The sequence below is a fragment of the Rana temporaria genome, chromosome 13 (assembly GCF_905171775.1).
Source record: "Rana temporaria chromosome 13, aRanTem1.1, whole genome shotgun sequence".
NCBI lineage: Eukaryota > Metazoa > Chordata > Amphibia > Anura > Ranidae > Rana > Rana temporaria.
In genome coordinates, this window is record NC_053501.1 from 9038145 (window position 1) to 9054034 (window position 15890).

The 15890-nt window shown below is 45.6% G+C and overlaps 1 protein-coding gene across 1 annotated transcript in view; it reads right to left on the bottom strand.

Moving 5' to 3' along the window:
* The window catches only part of NRDE2 (NRDE-2, necessary for RNA interference, domain containing), a 40002-nt gene that overhangs the window by 9255 nt on the left and 14857 nt on the right, over positions 1 to 15890 (bottom strand). Inside the window, exons 6-8 of the mRNA XM_040333168.1 lie at positions 10990 to 11187; positions 6170 to 6287; positions 3950 to 4122 (exon numbers count right to left, since the gene is read on the bottom strand). Coding sequence (XP_040189102.1) covers positions 3950 to 4122; positions 6170 to 6287; positions 10990 to 11187 — 489 coding nt within the window. The remainder of the gene's footprint in view (positions 1 to 3949; positions 4123 to 6169; positions 6288 to 10989; positions 11188 to 15890) is intronic.

Consider the following 15890-nt stretch of genomic DNA (forward strand, 5'->3'; position numbering starts at 1 on the left):
AATACTTCGGCCGCCGCTGGGTGGAGTTTGCGTCGTTTTCCTGCGTCGGGTATGCAAATGAGCTTTTACGGCGATCCACAACGGTTTTCGCGTTCGTTACGTCGTCGCTAGTAAATTTTTTCCCGTCACAAAGTTCAGCCTGCTTTTACATGGCTTAACTTTAGACAAGCCATGTTAAAGTATGGCCGTCTTTCCCTCGTTGAATTTCAAATTATTATTTTTTTGCGCAAGACGTCCGGAAATACGAAAGTACGTTACACACGTCGCCGTTCAAAAAAATTACGTCACTTCGCGCAAAGCACGGCGGGAATTTCAAAACGGAGCAGGCGAAGTACGTCCGGCACGGGAGCGCGCCTAATTTAAATGGCACTTGCGATGAAAACTTGCGGCGGTGTAACGTATTGACGATACGTTACGCCGCCGCATTTGTACCCACATAAATCCGTCGCAACCACCAAAATTCACTTTAAAACCCATTTCCATCGATGCCACTAAAAACATCATCGGGACTCTGCGTAATAGCACAGCACCCAATGATATCATCCCCACTAAACTACTGAAAGAAAGTGCCGATATACTGGCACCAGCTATCACGCAGCTCATTAACCAATCATTCGAGGAGGGCATGGTGCCCACCTTGCTAAAACAAGGTACAATAAAACCAATTCTAAAAAAAAAACTACCCTCGACCCCAAAGACCCAAACAACCGGAGGCCCATAACCGCTCTAAATGTCTTCTCCAAGGTAATGGAGAAAGTAGTTGTACAACAGCTGCAACTGCATTTAGACACCCATAAATTACTTGATCCGTTTCAATCAGGCTTCCGTCCGGGTCACGGAACAGAAACGGCGCTGCTTAAAATATGGGATGATGCTCTAGAGGCCGCAGACGAAGGAGAATCTTGTCTCCTGCTACTGCTGGACCTAAGCGCGGCTTTTGACACTGTAGACCACGGACTACTACTGGCTAGGCTAGCTGAAGTAGCCGGACCGTTGAATGTGTTTTACCCTGGTTCTCCTTCTTGGAAAACCGATCACAAATAGTGAAACTGGGGTCTTTCACTTCTGAAAAACGTACGGTGTCATGCGGAGTCCCTCAGGGATCTCCCTTATCGCCCGTATTGTTTAATATCTATCTTCGCCCTCTCTTTGAAATCATCAGTAACCAGAAGTTACTTTACCACTCCTATGCAGACGACACACAACTGTATTTCCGCATCTGCAACAAAAAGGATCATTCTCTTGGACTAGAGAAATGCCTCACTCTAATAGATAACTGGATGACAAACAGTTATCTTAAACTCAATGGTTCGAAAACAGAACTTCTCCTGTTTCACGCTAACCGGAAAAATCGCCCCGCGTCAACCTGGACCCCCCCACCCATTCTGGGTAAAACTATCACCCCTAGCACCAAAGTCAAAAGTCTCGGAGTCATGTTCGATACCTACATGACAATGGATGCACAAATAGGGTCAGTGGTCAGCGGATCCCACCATCTGCTGCGCCTACTACGCAGACTCACGCCCTTTATCCCGAAAGAGGACATTGCAGTCGTGGTGGGGACACTTATCAACTGCAGACTGGACTACGCAAATGCCCTCTATCTAGGACTCCCCAAATACCAAATCACTCGTCTGCAAGTCGTTCAAAATACGGCCGCTCGACTAGTGACTGGAAAAAAACCCTGGGAATCAATCTCACCTTCACCGAGATCCCTTCATTGGTTGCCGGTAAAAGACAGAATCACTTTCAAGGCACTCTGCCTAATACATAAGTGTATTCAAGGCAACGCCCCCCAATATCTATGCGAAAAAATAAAAGCCCATAACCCCAATCGCATTCTGCGATCCATCAATCAAAACCTCCTCCAGATACCCAAGGCCAGATACAAGTCCAAAGGAGATCGAAGATTTGCAGTCCAGGGACCTCGCCTGTGGAATGCACTACCAACCACCATCCGACTGGAGTCGGAACACTTGGCCTTCAGGAGAAAGATTAAAACCCATCTCTTCTGAGGTCAAGGGGTTCCTTACCCATGAAATGGATACAGCGCCCAGAGGCGATTCAGTTCGCATGTGTTGCTCTTTACAAGTCTCTCTCTCTCTCTCTCTACCTGAATCTGCCCATATGCTCTATTCTCATCAAAAGTATTGTATTACTGCTTTAAGGCTGCATTCACACAGCGTTTCCATTACTTTCTATGGGAAATAGAAACGCTCAAAAACGCCCAAACCGCGCGATTCGCGCGACAAAAAAGGGTCCGGAACTTGTTTGAGCTTCAGGCGTTTTGGAGTGGAGATGTGAACCATCTCCATAGACAGTAATGTATTTTAGCGTTTTTGAGCGTCGCGCTTCAGGCGACAAAACGCTCAGGTGTGAATGCAGCCTATATGCAGTAAAATGCAATCTATGCATTAAAGGAACACTAAAGGTTTGTTTTTTATTAGATCAATTGATTGCTGTAAGCTAGAGCATTTAAGTATCACTTACCTCGTTTTTCCTTTTGACCTCCAAAATACAGTAATCCAGGTTTAAAAATGCCATTTCCTGTCTCTCCTCTTCTTGCTTTCCACCAGCATCTGAGCTGTTTTGCATGGTGGAAAGCAGAATGTGCTCACCCCCTCCCTATGACTACAGCCCTGCATGAAGATGCTCTCTTATCCCTCACAGGCATGGAGGCTAAGCCTAATGGGAACTGTAGTTCCCATTAGGCCGTGATGTAGCAAGAATGAATGCGCACCGCAAACCAGGAAGTCAGTGAGAATAACGATTCAGGAGTGAAGGAGGTGAATAAAACAGCTCGATTTCAACAGGTATCAAACTAGTTATAATGCAAAACATTACTTTTTACTTTATCAGCTACTGTCAGACTTTAATTTAAGAGGAAAATATTTTTGTCTTTACAACACCTTTAAGGTGAAAAAAACTAAAAATTATTTGGGCACAGCGTCGCAAGGCCGCACAGTTGTGAGTTAACTGCTTGCCGATTAGCCACCGCAGTTATACGGCAGCAGGTCGGCTCTCCTGCGCGAGAGCCTTTAGCTATACGGCAGGCGCGATCGCTCGTTACAGAGCGGGGACCGGGAGCTGTCAGGTGGAGAAATGCCTGACTGTCTGTTCATACAATGTATGAACAGCGATCAGTCGTTTCCCCTAGTGAGGCCACCCCCCCTACAGTTAGAAGACACCCAGGGACATACTTAACCCCTTGCCCGCCCCCTAGTGTTAACCCCTTCACTGCCAGTGGCATTTTTATAGTAATCCAATGCATTTTTATAGCACTGATCGCTATAAAAATGCCAGTGGTCCCAAAAATGTGTCAAAAGTGTCCGCCATAATGTCGCAGTACCGAAAAAAAAAAAAAAAAAAAAAAAACGTTCCTGATCGCCGCCATTACTAGTAAAAAAAATAATAATAAAAATGCCCCCTATTTTGTAAACGCTATAACTTTTGCGCAAACCAAACGCTTATTGCGATTTTTTTTTTACGAAAAATATGTAGAAGAATACGTATCGGCCTAAACTGAGGAAAAAAAAATGTTTTTTTTATATATTTTTGGGGATATTTATTATAGCAAAAAGTTAAAAATATTAATTATTTTCAAAATTGTTGCTCTATTTTTGTTTATAGTGCAAAAACTAAAAACCGCAGAGGTGATCAAATACCACCAAAAGAAAATTTGTGGGAGGAAAAAAAGGACGCCAATTTTGTTTGGGAGCCACGCCGCAGGACTGCGCAATTGTCAGTTAAAGCGACGCAGTGCCGAATCGCAAAAAGTGCTCTGGTCTTTGACCAGCAATATGGTCCGGGGGGTTAAGTGGTTAAAGTAACGCAGTGCCACATCGCAAAAAAATGGCCTGGTCATGAAGGGGGAGTAAATCTTCTACAGTTGAAGTGGTTAAACCAAGTATTTTACCCGATGACTGGAAGGGGGTCTGTAACCTCTCACCTGTCTCTCGGGATCCTCGCAGTCTTCCTCTGTCTGCTTATCTGGGTCCGCACGCCATGGTAAGAAATGTCGCGCCTCCCGCAAACTCTCCATGTCCAGCCAGATCTTAGGACGGGGAAGACTCTTGTCTTTTATATCGAGCTCCTCCTCCACGTCCTCCTCTTCCTCCAACCCTGAAAACACACAAGAGGAGTTCCACTTTAACCACTTCCAGACCTTGGGTGTTTTTCAGATTTGGTGTTTGTAAGACTAAAACAGTTTTTTCTGCTAGAAAATTACTTAAAACCCCCAAACATTATATATTTTTTTTCTAACACCCTAGAGAATAAAATAGTGGTCATTGCAATACTTTTTGTCACACCGTATTTGCGCAGCGGTCTTACAAGCGCACTTTTTTTGGAAAAAAATCATTTTTTTGAATTAAAATTTGGCCCAATTTTTTTACATATTGTGAAAGATAATGTTACGCCGAGTAAAATGATACCCAACATGTCACGCTTAAAAATTGCGCCCGCTCGTGGCATGGCGTCAAACTTTTACCCTTAAAAATCTTGATAGGCGACGTTTAAAAAATTCTATAGGTTGCATTTTTTGAGCTACAGAGGAGGTCTAGGGCTAGAATTATTGCTTTCGCTCGAACGATCGCGGCGATACCTCACTTGTGTGATTTGAACACCGTTTTCATATGCGGACGCTACTCGCGTATGCGTTCGCTTCTGCGCGCGAGCTCGTCGGGACGGGGCGCTTTAAAAAAAAAAAAACATTTTGGGGTTTTCGCATTTTTATTTATTTTACAATTTTTAACACTTCTTGTAATAGAAAAAAGCATGACAGGTCCTCTTAAATATGAGATCTGGGGTCAAAAAGACCTCAGATCTCATATTTAGGCTTAAATGCAAAAAAAAAAAAAGAAAAAATTTGGAAATGTCATTTTTTCAAATGACAAAAAAAAAAAAAATGTTTCTTTAAGAGGCTGGGCGGGACTGACGTTTTGACGTCACTTCCGCCCAGCAGAGCTATGGGGACGGGCGAAGGAGATTTTTCCTTCAGTCTCGTCCCCGCTCAGCTAGCGAACGGTCGCGATCCTCTCCGCCGATACCGACGGCTACGGTAAGCGGCGGAGGGCGCGGGAGAGCGGGGGGCCCCCTCTCCCGCCACCGATAACGGCGATCTCGCGGCGAATCCGCCGCGGAGACCACCATTATCGTTTACACGACCGCCCACAGGTGGTCCATTAGGTGTCCATTTGACCGAGGGCACCAATGAGCTGGGGGATCTGCTGAGCGAAGGTACAAAATGATCTGGGGACCTCTGCGGTTTTTATTTTTTGCGCTATAAACAAAAATAGAGCAACAATTTAGAAAAAAATATGTTTTACTTTTTGCTATAATAAAATATCCCCCAAAAATATATAAAAAACATTTTTTCCTAAGTTTAGGCCGATACGTATTCTTCTACCTATTTTTGGTAAAAAAAAAAAAATCGCAATAAGTGTTCATCGATTGGTTTGCGCAAAATTTATAGCGTTTACAAAATAGGGGATAGTTTTATTGCATTTTTATTATATATTTTTTTTTTTTAACTACTAATGGCGGCGATCAGTGTTTTTTTTTTTCATGACTGCGACATTATGGCGGACACTTTGGACAATTTTGACACATTTTTGGGACCATTGTCATTTTCACAGCAAAAAATGTATAAAAAATGCATTGTTTACTGTGAAAATGACAATTGCAGTTTGGGAGTCAACCACTAGGGAAGCTGAAGGGGTTAAGTATGACCTCATCTGTGTTTCTAACTGTAGGGGGGCGGGGCTGGACGTGTGACATCATTGATCTTGTTTCCCTATATTAGGGAACACGGGATCAATAAAGCTGCCACAGTGAAGAACGGGGAAGCTGTGTTTGCACACAGCTCTCTCCGTTCTTCAGCTCCGGGGACCGATCGCGGGACTCCAGCGGCGATCGGGTACCGCGGTCACGGAGTTTCGGACCGGGTCGCGGGCGCGCGCCCACGACCCATGGCTGGGCACTTAAAGAGGACGTACAGGTACGTGCTTGTGCCCAGCCGTGCCATTCTCCCGACGTATATCTACAGGAGGCGGTCCTTAAGTGGTTAATTGGCTGCACATGTGCAGATAACGGGACAGCAAGACATGTTAGAAAGTCCTGAAGACCAAAACAAGAAATTCCATCTACTAGAAAGGTAAAGCAAGATTACCCAAGTTATCCACCCAGCCTCCTTTCTCTTGCTGGCGCATCCATGAGCTCCAACCCTTTGCCCCCTTTTCTCCAAATCGAGGTTCACCGCTGTCCCAAAATGGCTCAAAAAACTCCACCTAAAAGAAAAAAAGAAAAAGGAAAAAGAGACACAGTTCTCATCACCTCAGTGCTCTACATCAAGGGGCTCCAAACTTTAGTGCCCCATCATCTGTGTCAATGGGGGGGGGGGGGTAGTGCCCCAGTGTCAGTGGGGGGTAGTGCCCCATTATCAGTGTCAGTAGGGGGAAGGGTGCCCCATCATTCGTGTCAGTGGGAGGAATAGTGCCCCATCATCAGTGTCAGTGGGGGGGGGCATAGTACCTCATGGGCCTGTTAAAAGGCAAGCAATGGGCCGCATCCAGCCCCCCGATCACAGTTTGGAGACCACTGCTCTAGATCAGGGGTCTCCAAACTTTTCAAACAATGGGCCACGTTATTGTCTTTCAGACTTTAGGAGGGCCGGATTGTGGCCAGCGGGGGCAGAAAATGTCCCGGGTCCAGCACCGGTGAGATTAAATGTGGCCTCAGGGTTGGTGGTCAGTAGGAGGAGGAGTAGGAATCCTATCAGTAGGTGGAATAGTATCCCATCATTGATATCAGTAGAAGAAATGGTGCCCTCTTGTGTCAGTGGAAGGAATAGTGCCTCATATCAGTTGGAGGAATAGTGCCCCAAGGGCCGCATAAAGGCTAGCAAAGGGCCACAACTGGCCCTCAGGACGCAGTTTGGAGACCCCTGCTCTAGATCAATGTCTCTCAGCTCCAGTTCACCAGAGCGTTAGCTTCGCTTTGTCTTGGAGGTATGCGATATCCCAGGATGCACTGGGAAACCAACAAGCAAACCAGAAAGACGCCATCAGCAGTCACTTCCGGTTCATGTGTATAAATTCTGGAAGTGTCTGGTGCAGGCGTCACATGTGGTGTGCAGCGTGGAGCAGCAGGAAAATGAGCGGGGTCCGGACTGGAGCAGCATGGGAACACTACAGCAGAAGGTGAGTGGTGACAGGAGAGAGAGGACAGAGGATCAGCAGAGCTGGGGGACTGGAGCAGGAGAAACCAGCAATGTCACATGTGGTGAGCAGTGTGGGAGAAGGGAGAAATATAGCAGGAGGTGAGTGGGGCCTGGGCAGAGAAAAAGATCTGCTGATCCTCTGGTTTGCAAAGCTGAGGGTTGCTACTGAGTGGGGGATCACTAAAGCTGGGGGTTACCCAGAGAATTATGTGTGAATGTGGTGGAGATGTTGGAGTGTAAGCTCATCTGGTGCAGAAACTCTCTGTACAGCACTATGGAATGAGTGAGAGCTATTCAGACCCACCACCTAACCCCCATGCTCCTCCTGGCCTTAGCCTAACCCCCATGCCCACCCCCTGACCTTAGCCTAACCCTCATGCCCCCCCTCCTGGACCTTAGCCTAAACCTCATGCCCCCCCCTGGACCTTAGTCTAACTCTCATGCCCCCCCCCCCTGGACCTTAGCCTAACCCTCATGCCCCCCCCCTGGACCTAAGCCTAACCCTCATGCCCCCCCCCCTGGACCTAAGCCTAACCCTCATGCCCCCCCCCCTGGACCTTATAGCCCAACCCTCATGCCCCCCCCCTGGACCTTAGCCTAACCCTCATGCTCCCCCCGGACCATAGCCTAACCCTCATGCTCCCCCCGGACCATAGCCTAACCCTCATGCTCCCCCCGGACCATAGCCTAACCCTCATGCTCCCCCCGGACCATAGCCTAACCCTCATGCTCCCCCCGGACCTTAGCCTAACCCTCATGCTCCCCCCGGACCTTAGCCTAACCCTCATGCTCCCCCCGGACCTTAGCCTAACCCTCATGCTCCCCCCGGACCTTAGCCTAACCCTCATGCTCCCCCCGGACCTTAGCCTAACCCTCATGCTCCCCCCGGACCTTAGCCTAACCCTCATGCTCCCCCCGGACCTTAGCCTAACCCTCATGCTCCCCCGGACCTTAGCCTAACCCTCATGCTCCCCCCGGACCTTAGCCTAACCCTCATGCTCCCCCCGGACCTTAGCCCAACCCCCATCCATGCTCCCCCTGGACCTTAGCCTAACCCTCATGCTCCCCCCGGACCTTAGCCTAACCCTCATGCTCCCCCTGGACCTTAGCCTAACCCTCATGCTCCCCCCCGGACCTTAGCCTAACCCTCATGCTCCCCCCGGACCTTAGCCTAACCCTCATGCTCCCCCCGGACCTTAGCCTAACCCTCATGCTCCCCCCGGACCTTAGCCTAACCCTCATGCTCCCCCCGGACCTTAGCCTAACCCTCATGCTCCCCCCGGACCTTAGCCTAACCCTCATGCTCCCCCCGGACCTTAGCCTAACCCTCATGCTCCCCCTGGACCTTAGCCTAACCCTCATGCTCCCACTGGACCTTAGCCTAACCCTCATGCTTCAATATGCAATCACCATGTCTCAGAGGCTCCATCGCTTTTCACTTGCCAGCATGAACCTATCAGACCTTGCTAGAAAAAGAAAACCCCCCGACCTCAGCCTAAAACTCCCGCTTCACAGCACAATTACCAATGCATTACGATGGGAGAATTTCCCGGGAACTGCAGAAGGTTGCATACTCTGCAATATTCACAGAATGCTGAGAGGTATGCCTCTCTTCAGGGACGGGGGGTCCTGCCAGGTAGGCTGTACGGGGCTCTACGATTTCCAATGGGGGCTCTGCCCACACTGCCTAGCTGGGAAGGAAACTTCCACAATTTCCTGGTTGAGCTTCCCGAGTCTCCATCCTGCTCAATGGATGAAGAAATGGCAGACTCATTGTGTGGTGAGCAGACTGGAGGTAGAGAGGCGACATGAGTTACTGTAAACTTGAACCAAGACTTGTGTTGGACATATAGCGGTCATTTAAGATAATGATCATGTCAATGGAAGAACCTTTCATAAAATGAATTGCGCACAATAGACAAAAAAAACACGGTTTGTTCTCATTAAGAAAAAGAACGATCTGTCCTGGCAAAAAAAATAAAAAATCTAATACAGTTGCTAGATATAATGTAATTGCGATCTACAGCCAAATGTTTGTTTTGTATAGGAAATGGTTAAAAACTCATTGGGGAGATTTCACGCCATTTCCTGTCCTGCAGAGCTCACAGGAAGCAAGGAAAAATCCTTCAAATCCGTCAATCACGTCGGGTTATGGTTAATTTAAAATAACACACGCCCACCTCTTCACAATTTGAATTAGGCGGGCTTACACCGGCCTATTTACGCTACGCCGCCGCAACTTTCTTTTGAGAATAGGGCACTTGTCTGTAAATGTTGTGGAGGCGTAACGTAAATAGGATGCGTTACGCCCTGCACAAAGTTACGCGCATCTACCCCATAATGTATAACAAATCTCTCTGGTGTTCTTCAGCTCTCTCCTCATCTCTCCTCTGTACTTCAGGATTAATAAAGACCAGACGGGGCCCTCCGGGGTCATCCTGGCAATGCAGCTCCTCAGTCTCTAATTAAACGCTTTGGAATATTTGCTCGCCAGTCGGCCCCGGCACAGAATCGCCTCTTTTCAAGCTGTCGCTAAACTCATCTGGGATTATTTTTCAATTTAAATATTACCGATATTTATATACAAGAGGAGAGTGAAGCCCGTCCACAGCTTTGCAATCATCTCCAGACAAGATGTTCATTATAATCGCCGCGTGTCAGCAGAATGGAGTCTCTTATTAGCGAGGTGCAGGGCGATTTAAGGCGTTGTTTACGTATGTGGATTTTTCTTCGCATCCAATTCTCATGACATGCAAGTGTGACGGGGTCTCAATGGTGTCGGTTCACACAGGTCCGAGGCAGTCACGGAGTGGATTTTGCGTGTTTGGGTCCAGTTCTGGTGAGAATTCAGGCAACAAATTCAGACCTCAATCGCATCTGACCCGGTGAACAGACACGCATCGGACCCCAGGCGCGAACCCGCAGCCGCACAGGTGTAAAACCGCGGCCTAATGGCCCGTACACACGATCCTGAAAAAATCGGGCCACAGATCGTCCGACTTTTCTCACTTAGTCCCCTTTCACACTGAGGAGTATTTCAGGCATTTTAGCGCTAAAAATAGCGCATAAATAACGTCTGAAATAATCCTGCCCCAGTATTCTCAATGTGAAAGCCTGAGGGCTTCCACACTGAGGCGATGCGCTGGCGGGAGGAAAAAAAATCCCCTGCAAGCAGCATCTTTGGAGCGGTGAAGGAGCGGTGTGTATACCGCTCCTTCCCATTGAAATCAATGGGACACCGCGTTAATACCGCCTGCAAACCGCGGCTGTAGCCCATCAGTGCTTCATATTATTACCTATCAGTGAAGGAGAATTTTCTGACAAAATCCACTTTAACCCCGGAAGAATTTGGGGCTGCGCTGATGATCAGTGCCCCAATTACCCATACATGTCTCCCGTTAGGAAATTCCGCTGATTGGCGCTCCTCGCCTCACACTCTGTCAGTGTGAGACGAGGAGAGCCAGTAACTGGCATTTCCTTGTTTACATGTGATTGGACACAGCTGATCACATAGCTGCGTCATTGGCTCTTCACAGAGATCGGGGGTCGCTTTGTGTCCTAGGGACATGACAGCATGCCCACGATCGCGACGCTGCGGAGCTTCCGCAAGCATAGTGAAAGGGAGGCGACATCATATGACATCGTCCCAAAACAACAGAGCATCCCGCCGGCCATCATTTGTCTATACGGTGGGCGGGAGGTAGTAAAGGACAAATCCAAGACATAATAAAGACAACAGAACAATGCATCACTATACAGCGTGTACTTACCTGCCCCTTGGTGGTCATGTCCTTCACGCTGTCTGGCTTATAGAAGGTGAAGTCAATGAGCGCCTGGAACAAGGACACCGCCTTCTCACAGTGGCCAGCCTGCCGCAGGAAGTGACACTGCTGGAGGAAGATCTCTGCCAGGAACGGAAACAGGAACAGGGTGTTCAGCAACAGGCAAGCAAGTGTATTACATGATTTCATTAGATATTAGACATGTGCACTGCCGAAAAAAATTGTTCATTTTTGTTTCGTTCGTTTTTTTGTTTTTTTTTCCCCCTTGGTCCATTCATTATGATCGCAATGCGAAAATTCTAAAGAATAACTAAATAAATATTAAATTATAGGAATTGGAATTTTTTCTTTCAAAATGTGGCTGTTAGTGGAAGTGACGAATACGAATTTATCCGAAGTTACGAATTATCCAAAAACGATAGTTGCACCTAAACAAATGGAACGGAACAAATTAAAAGGATAATTATTTTTTTTTTTTTTTTTTTTTTAAACCTTACCTTCGCCACTAGCGGTTTACCGGGATTATGGCAGAAGCGATCAGATAGGCTCAGGAGCCGCTGGAACGTCCCCCCCCCCTGCTGCTTGCCAGTGTTTCCCAGAATTATGGTTTCCCTAGGCTTGCCCAAGAAACAATCCGGCGGTGCCACAGGCTGATCACGCGGGCGATCAGAGAGTAGATCTGCTTTGATCACCTTTATGGCCTTGGAGGACCAGAGCGAAGTCCTGATGTAATTTCCGGTGCACAGTGTTTTTTAAAAAAAGATAAAAGAAGAGATTTTCCGTTTTTTGTTTTTTTTTTAATCCCAGATCTCTTCATAAAGAGGACCTGTCATCCTTATTTCTATTACAAGGGATGTTTACATTTCTTGCAAAAGGAATAAAAAAATATATATATATATATATATATATATATATATATATATATATATATATATATATATATATATATATATATATATATATATATATATATATATATATATATATATATATATATATATATATATATATATTATATATATATATATATATATATATATATATATATATATATATATATATATATATATATTTTATTTTTTCATGACAATGTAAAAATAAAAACATTTATAAATAAAAGGGAAAAAAAAAACCTGACAATTAAAGCACCCCCATCCCTGCGTGTTTGCACCCAGAAATGAACGCATCTGCAAGTCGCGCACGCGTACCTAAATGGTGTTCACGCTACACATGTGAGGAATTGCCGTGAACGTTAGAGTGAGAGCAATAACTCTAGACCTAGACCTCCTCTGCAACTCTAAACATGTAACCTGTAAAGGCGTTTAGGACGCTACCTATGGAGATTTTGTAAGCACCGCAGTTTGTCGCCATTCCAGGAGCGTGCGCAATTTTGAAGCATGACATGTTGGGTATCTATTTACTCGGCGTAACATCATTTTTCATATTATTCAAAACACAACACAAAAATTGCAAAGATCACCATTCTATTGCCTAGGGTCTCTACAAAATGAATGAATGAATTATATATACATATACAGTACAGACCAAAAGTTTGGACACACCTTCTCATTCAAAGAGTTTTCTTTATTTTCATGACTATGAAAATTGTAGATTCACACTGAAGGCATGAAAACTATGAAGTAACACATGTGGAATTCTACATAACAAAAAAGTGTGAAACAACTGAAAATATATTTCATATTCTAGGTTCTTCAAAGTAGCCACCTTTTGCTTTGATTACTGCTTGGCACACTCTTGGCATTCTCTTGATAAGCTTCAAGAGGGAGTCACCTGGCGCAGCACCCCATCACTCTCCTTCTTGGTCAAATAGCCCTTCCCCCGCCTGGAGGTGTGTTTGGGGTCATTGTCCTGATGAAAAATAAATGATGGTCCAACTAAACGCAAACCGGATGGAATAGCATGCCGCTGCAAGATGCTGTGGTAGCCATGCTGGTTCAGTATGCCTTCAATTTTGAATAAACCCCCAACAGTGTCACCAGCAAAGCACCCCCACACCATTACACCTCCTCCGCCATGCTTCACGGTGGGAACCAGGCATGTAGAGTCCATCCGTTCACCTTTTCTGCGTCGCACAAAGACACGGGGGTTGGAACCAAAGATCTCAAGTTTGGACTCATCAGACCAAAGCACAGATTTCCACTGGTCTAATGTCCATCCCTTGTGTACTTTATCCCAAAACAAGTCTCTTCTGCTTGTTGCCTTTCTTTAGCAGTGGTTTCCTAGCAGATATTCTACCATGAAGGCCGGATTCACACCGTCTCCTCTTAACAGTTCTAGAGATGTGTCTGCTGCAAAAGGTGGAAGAACCTAGAATATGAAATATATTTTCAGTTGTTTCACACTTTTTTGTTATGTATAATTCCACATGTGTTACTTCATAGTTTTCATGCCTTCAGTGTGAATCTACAATTTTCATAGGCATGAAAATAAAGAAAACTCTTTGATTGAGAAGGTGTGTCCAAACTTTTGGTCTGTACTGTACTGTATGTATGTATGTATGTATGTATGTATGTATGTATATATGTATATATATATATATATATATATATATATATATATATATATATATATATATATATATATATATATATATATATATATATATATATAAAAATGTTTGGGGAATACAAGTAATTTTCAAGCACAAAAATACACATTTAAACTTGTAAACAAAAAAAGTGTCAGAAAAGGCCTGGTCTTCAAGTGGTTAATACCACTTACACTCTTTGTGGGTATGAACCCCTGATCAGTAACACAGAAAGCACTAAAGACTAAAGGGTCAGCCAGGCATTTTTTTTTTATAGAGAGACCAGAACTCACAGAGCACCCTTATCCCTCTTGCTTTCCTGTGAATGGGATGTATTTCTTGTCTTCTGACTCTAGAGGGCAGTGTGTGTCCACCTAAAGGAGCACAGAAAACTGATAGAGAGAGGAGCAGATATAAAGAAAGATCAATATAGATCAGGGGGATCCAAACTTTCTAAACAAAGTTTAGAAAGTTTGGAGACAGTTTACTGTCCCTCAAACTTTAGGGGGTAGAAAAGGTCCCGACGTCCGTGAAAAAAATAATAATGCCCCAACGTTTGTTTCAGTGGGAGTAATTGTGCCCCATCATTGGTGTCAGTGGGAGGAATAGTGCCCCGTCATTGGTGTGACTGGGCGCCATTATTGATGTCATTAGGACGAATAGTGCCACATCACTGGTGTACATTGGAGGAATAGTGCCCCATCATTGGTGTCTGTGGGAGGAATAGTGCCCTGTCATTGGTGTGACTGGGCGCCATTAGTGATGTTATTAGGACGAAATGTGCCCCATCATTGGTGTCACTGGAGATGGATTATGTCCCCATTGTTGGTATCGGTGGATAAAATGGTGCCCAAAAGGCCGAATAAAAGCAAGCACAGAGGCGCATCTGGTCCCCGGGCCGCAGTTTGGAGACCCCCCCCCCCCCCCCGATATAGAATGTGAATCCAGAAAAAGAATCCCTACAATCAGCTTCTCTTAAATGTTCTATTCCGGACTGATATTTATGCACTCTTATCAGTTACATATAGGTAGATTCACAAAAAGTTAGGCCGGCTTACAGTAGATAAGCCGGCCTAACTCAGAATCTACGCCGGCGTTTGTTTAAGTGTATTCTCAAACAGAGATACACTTAAACAAAGCTAAGATAGAACGGCGCAAGCCGGCCTATCTTAGCTTGCAATGTTTCTGTTGGCCGCTAGATGGCGCTTCCATTGCGGCCGGCGTAGATTATGTAAATGAGGGGATACGCCGATTCACGAACGTACACTAGGCCTACACCGTCGCATTACGTTGTTTCCGTAAGGGATAAGCCGCCTAAAGTTATTCCACCTATGAGGTGGAATAACAATGTTAAGTATGGCCGCCGTTCCCGCCGCGAGGTTCGAAGTTTTTACGTCGTTTGCGCAAGTCGTCCGCGAATTGGGATTTACGTCCTAGTCGAAATCAATAGGCCCGTACGGCGTACTTAGCCGCAATGCGCCCTGGGAAATGTAGGCGCGCATGCGCAGTACGCAAAAACGTCAAAAAACGTGAGGTCAAGCCTCATTTCCATACTACACGCCCCCCTCCTAGTAATTTGAATTAGGCGCCCTTACGCCCGTTCGGTTTAGGCTACGCCGCCGTAGATTAGCAGGTAAGTGGTTTGAAAATCACTACTAGCCTAGCTAATTTACGGCGGTGTAGCCTAAAAACACTAGGCTAGGCCAACCTAAAGTTAGTCCTCTGTACGTGAATCTACCTAATTGTTTTCAGCCATCTGATCCCCAACCAGCTCTATGGTAAACTGCCGCCAGCGGATCCATTCTTCGGCTCTCCGGTCACACAGGAGAGATCGTAGAAGCACCAGAGGGCGGCAGGGTACATCACCCTCCCGCCACTTGTAAAAGCTACCAAGCGGCTAAACGGCTGCTGCGATGGCTTTTACAAGTGAGGAAATCACCGGCTGAAAAAAAAAACACAATATCCGAATGATGCCTACTCGGTGGGTGCAACAGTATCTTTTACAAAAAAAAAATTGGGTATTCTATGGCGTTCGCTAAAACTCATTAACCACTTGACTACTGGCCACTTAAACCCCCTTAATAACCTGACCAATTTTCAGCACTCTCACATAAAATTCTTTACAAAAATTGAATTTTTCTGTTATAAAATTTAGCAAATTTGTAATGTTTCTTTATAAATTTTGGCCAAAATTTATACTGCTACATATCTTTGGTAAAAATAAGTACAAATTGGTGAATATTATTTGGTCTTTGTGAAAGTTATAGCGCCAATATCTGAAAATTGTTCGGGGATATTGCAGAGGACTGCGCGGGGAGGGGGGGGGGATTGCAGAGAGGAC